This window comes from Cebus imitator, unplaced genomic scaffold (assembly GCF_001604975.1).
Source record: "Cebus imitator isolate Cc_AM_T3 unplaced genomic scaffold, Cebus_imitator-1.0 Scaffold678, whole genome shotgun sequence".
NCBI lineage: Eukaryota > Metazoa > Chordata > Mammalia > Primates > Cebidae > Cebus > Cebus imitator.
The window spans coordinates 676,830-682,253 of record NW_016107993.1 but is presented as its reverse complement, the minus strand read 5'-3'; the positions used below and the strand labels follow the sequence as shown (position 1 = coordinate 682,253).

Genomic DNA, 5,424 nt, shown 5'->3' with positions numbered 1-5,424 from the left:
TTGTGTATGCTTTGTGAAGTTCTCATGCTGTGTTTTTCAGTTCCATCAAGTCGTTTATATTCTTCTCTAAGCTGTTTATTCCAGTTAGCATCTCATCTAACCTTTTTTCTAGGTTCTTAGTTTCTTTGCATTGGGTTAGCACATGTTCTTTAGCTCTGAGAAGTTTGTTATTATCCACCTTCTGAAGCCTGTTTCTGTCAATTCATCAGATTCATTCTCCATCCATCTTTAATCCGTAGCTGGTGAAGAGTTGTGATCCCTTGGAGGAGGAGGAGGTGTTCTGGTTTTTGGTGTTTTCATCCTTTCTGTGCTGGTTTCTTCCCATCTTAATGGCTTTATCTACCTGTGGTCTTTGTAGTTGGTAACTTTCAGATGGGGACTCTGAGTGGACATCGTCCTTTTTGTTGATGTTGAAGCTATTTATTTCTGCTTCTTAGTTTTCTTCTAACAGTCAGGCCCCTCTGCTGCAGGACGACTGGAGGTCCACTACAGACCCTGCTCACCTGGGGATCACCCACGGGGGCTGCAGAACAGTAAGAGTTGCCACTGGTTTCTTCCTCTGCTATCCTTGTCACAGAAGGGTACGCGCCAGATGTTGGCCTGAGCTATCCTTTCTGAGTTGTCTCTTTGGGTATACAGGGGTCGGGGGGTTGCTTGAGGAGAGAGTCTGTCCCTTATAGGAGCTCAAGTGCTGTGCTGGGAGCTCCACTGTTCTGTGCAGAGCTGCTGGGCAGGTACCCTCAAGACTGCTGCAGCTGAACTCACCACCACCTCTTTTCCCAGGTGCTCTGTCCTAGGAAGGTTAGCTTTGTTTATAAGTTCCTGTCGTGCTGCCACCTTTTTTCACAGATGCCCTGCCCCACACAGAGTAGTTTAGTCACAGTCTGCCAACAGAGGCATTGCTGAGCTGCCACAGGTTCTGCCCAGCTGCTGTGTGAACTGCCTCGGTAGTGGTAGACTGCCTCAGTAGTTGGGGACGCTCTTCCCCGCAGTGAGCTGGACAGTTCCAAGTCCAGCTGCACTTGCTGCGAAACTCTCAATCTAGAGTGTTTTAGATTGCTTGTTTTGTGGGGGTGGTGCCTGCCAAGCTAGATCGCCTGGCTCCCTGTCTCTGCCCCCTCCCTTTCAGCTGAATGGGTGGCTCAGTCTCCCAGGTGTTCCAGGCACCAGTCGAAAAGGCCACCCAGATTTGTGTGAGTTTCTGTGAGCTGACGTGGCACCGGCTGAAACCTTGGCACTGAAAACTCATGGCACTTTTCAGTCCGGGAATCTCCTGGTCTGTGGGCAGTGAAAACTTGTGTGGAAATGCAGTGAGCACTCACGCTCTGCGCTGTTCTTGCTGGGAACTGTACTCTGGAGCTGTTCCTATTCGACCATCTTACATCTCCCCCCCCCAATTTTTGTATTTTTAGTACAGACAGGGTTTCACCATGTTTGCCAGGCTGGTCTTATACTCCTGACCTGAAGTGATTCAACTCCTCAGCCTCCCAAAGTGCTGGGATTACAGGTGTGAGTCACCACTCCTGGCCACAGCCTGTGTTTCTATCATCAAATGTTTATAACAAAAATGCTTGCTACTAGCAATTTCTTACCCTAGAAGTGGTCTCTTTCTCCCTTCCTCTTTCCTTCCCTGCTACTGCCTCTCTCTTTGTCTCTTTCTCTTTCTCTGTGTTTTTTTCTCCTGCTTTTTCTCCTTCTCTGTCTTCATTTCAGTCTCCATCTCTTCTGTCTCCGTTTCTGTCTCTGTCTCTCTCTTTCCCCTCTCCCTCTCTGTCTTTCTGTTCATCTCCTCCCATGCTGTTTCAGCTTTCTTTGCTTGGGATTTCCTCACAAAGATGCCTTTGTGCTCTGCTCCCCTGCGGTCATGTGGAGGATTAGGCTGTGATTCTTTTCAGGGGGATGATTAACTGTCCTTTTTGCGGTAGTGCCATACGTGCCTGGGCCTTCCTCCGACACCTCTCAGCCTCACCCATCAGCCCCAGCAGCCTGGGCAGCATTTTCCGGTGGCTCAGCCCCTATCCTGTGGGCTGCCCAAGGTGTCTACCCCATCTTTAGGACACTGAGGAGCATTCGAAGTTAGGCAGTGCTTCCTTGAAAGTTTACTCTAAGCCAGCCCTGCGGCCACTTCAACTTCAGAGCAGTGTGGCAGGGTCCTTCCTGGAAGCTGTCATCGTGCACTGCAGACAGCACAGCCAAGACACACTCCTGCCTGTCACGCAGTCCAAACCTGGCACCCACAACAGTCAGAGCACAGGGCCACCAGGGTGCTCACCTGACTCCATCCCCTGCAAAAACTGGCCTCTGTCCTCAGTATCCATTCCCCAAATGTGAGCCTTTTGCCCTCAAGTGTGAAAGAGTGTATTCAGCTCATTGCAAGTTTACTCCACCTGACAAGAAAGCAAGTGAGAACCTTGTCCCACTGATAAAGAAAAAGCAACATATTTCTGTTTAGCCTTTTGAATTTTTCTGAGGAAACCAGGATTCTCTATTAATTATTGAAATTGTTATGTTGCATGAATTTGAAAGGCACTGTTGGGATTTCTTTTTTCTTTCAGTGATGGTAATAATGCATGCCTTGTTTACTGTTTTTTAGGTTCAATAGATGACGTTTTCAACTGCAATCTGTCACCCAGATCGTCTCTGACAGAGCCTCTTTTGGCAGAATTACCATTTCCAAGTGTTCTGGAATCTGAAGAGACACCCAACCAATTTATCTGATTGAACTGAACATTCTAGCAGTTGCTCCTACACCCCAGGCCTGTGCCAGACTATGGGCTGCGTGGAGGGTAGGAGGTGGGAGGCAGGTACTTCTACCTGCGTGTCAATCTCCAGCTCCTCCATGGCTTCTACAGAGGCTCCTCTCTTCTATTTCCGTGGATGTGATACCCTGGCAGGCCCAGGGCAGTTATTCCCCTAAAGGTTATGGTTACCAGGATGGAAAGGCCTTGGGCCCATGGCACTGGGGGATCTGGGGCCGGGGGATGGTCTCTACTTTGAACACTTCTCCAAAGAGGCAGAACGGGCCACAGAGTTCTGCCACCCTGAACATTTTCCTCCGTACCCTGGGAGTCTTCCTGGCAGCCTTTGTGGGAGTGGTCTGACTGGGTGTTGACCCGGCATGCGTCATAAATCATGGTTTGGCCCTCTGCTTAGGGCATCCAACCCCTTGAACTCAAAACTGTCAAACCAGGGGTTAACAGTTCTGTTGTCTTGCAAACCTGGCTGGGCAAAAGCGTGTGCCACCTTTCATTGGAAGGCAAATATGTTTTTCATCCTGCCATTTGATACCTATGAGAAACGTTCAAGGTGAGGTTCACTGGAGAGCTAGCCAGGTTGCCGGGACAGTAATCCTGCCACGCACTGCCTGAAATTAGAACTCCCTTGGCCTCCCTCTTAACTGAGTGACCCATGTACAATGAAGCTAGGTGATGTGGTACCAACAATGACAGGGGAAGGGTATTGGACATGGCAGTGTCCTCCTTACAGAAAGCACATTGTGTCCGTTGGGAATTTTAAATAAGCTTTTAGCAATCCTGTCACTAAAAGCAAAATAGAAGAAAGCTATATCATTACCATAATACATTTTTCATCTCATGGCTACAATGGAATTCTTGAAATAGAAAAAAAATCATTCTAACTACATATAAAAACCTGCATGAATGAATCACTACATATGCTTATAATGAGGAAGAGTTATGGGTCCTGAGGGTAATATTTTTTATCCTTTCTTAAAAAGAGTTTCTGTATTATACATTTTTATAACACTACTGATGATCTTTCCATTTATATTTGAAATGTTATGTACTACATTTGCACAATTAAAACTTTTCTTAGCATTCAGCCTAGAATTGATTAAATTTATGACGGAGGCTTCATGTGAGCTTTCCTTTGTGGTTTGTGGGCTGTGTATCTGCCTTGTAACTTATTGAATTACAGTAAGAATTGTGGGTTTTCATAGCCGCTTTCTCAAGAAGAGCCTTTTGAAGAAAGGAAATAAAGTTTGATACCGATCTTTCAGAAAAGAGAAGAGGGATGTTACTTAATAACAGAAGAGGTTAAACATTTATTACTGCACTCAGTAAAAAATGAAGAGTATTAACAATAAACTAAGTTTTACACTAGTGCAAACAAACCTTAGGTGGATATCAAATATGAAATGCTTCCCAAAGCAAACAGAAACTCTATTCACAAAATTGACAAAGGAGTTTTTTTTTTAAGTAGCAGAATTGAGAAAACCCATCAGTATCACTCCAGGAATGGACTAAAAATCTGGAAGGTTTCTTTTACCACTAAAAACTTCTTTTCAGTCAACTGAACCAAATGCATTCACACATTCAATATTCACTCAGCAAAGTTTTATTGATTACCTCTAAGAAATATATGCTGTGCTAGTATATTTTATTAGCAAATATCACAAAGAAGTTATATTGGGCCATCTTTAAAACTGATGAAAAGTCTAGGAACAGATCTTCCTGGGTAAAAGAGGCCTCACACTGAGTATAAATGTGGCCCAATGCTGATGTTTTAACAGTTTAAGATCAATGCAATCTGTAGGACAGCAATGACCTAAGGAAGTCATTCATTCATTCAGTTCATTTTCATTTATTCAACATACATATTTGAGTGCCTACTAGGTGCCATAGGCGTGCATCAGATAGATGCTAGCATAGAAAGGCGACTAAACATGGTTTTTGCCTTCAAAGAGCTTCCAGTCTTGTAAAAGAAGACTCGTATATAAGCTAATAAGACAAATAAAACAAGTGCTCTGAGAGAAATTCAAAAAGAAAAACGTCTAAGATGCTTGTAATCCAGTGTTGGAGATAAAAACCAATGGCATGTACTGTAGAATTTATTTTATTTTATTTTTGAGACAGAGTTTCACTCTTGTTGCCTAGGCTGGAGTGCAGGGGCATGATCTCAGCTCACTGAAAATTCTGCCTCCTGGATTCAGGCAATTCTCCTGTCTCAGTCTCTCGAGTGGCTGGGATTACAGGTACATGGAACCACGCCTGGCTAATTTTTGTATTTTTAGTAGAGACAGGTTTCACCATGTTGGCCAGGCTGGTCTCAAACTCCTGACCTCAGGTGATCCCCCTGCCTTGGTCTCCCAAAGTGCTGCGATTACAGGCATGAGCCACTGTGCCTGGCAAAATTTAGTTTAAAAACAAATATTTAAGAATTGATTGATCCAAGTGATTAATTTACCGAAGCTCTCAGTGACCTTGGGGGCCATCACTTATCCCAACAAGAATGCAGGTACAGAAATGATTTACAGAATGAGGGATTTTTTTTTCCTATTGCCTGATGGTACTAGCTTGATTTTTGGCTAAAAGATAACATTGCTCAGCTTGATCGCCTACCTTAATTATCAGGTGGAAGGTCGTTTTACTGTTTCAAATATCCAATCTATCCTCAAAGAGCAAA

General features: G+C 44.5%; 1 protein-coding gene across 1 annotated transcript in view; it reads left to right on the top strand.

Annotated features, from left to right (window-relative positions):
• Positions 1 to 3,875, top strand: part of MEDAG (mesenteric estrogen dependent adipogenesis) — a 26,056-nt gene extending 22,181 nt beyond the window's left edge. The window contains exon 5 of the mRNA XM_017518400.1: positions 2,594 to 3,875. Within this exon, the coding sequence (XP_017373889.1) occupies positions 2,594 to 2,718 (125 nt within the window). The 3' untranslated portion in view covers positions 2,719 to 3,875. The remainder of the gene's footprint in view (positions 1 to 2,593) is intronic.
• The last annotated feature ends 1,549 nt before the right edge of the window (positions 3,876 to 5,424 follow it).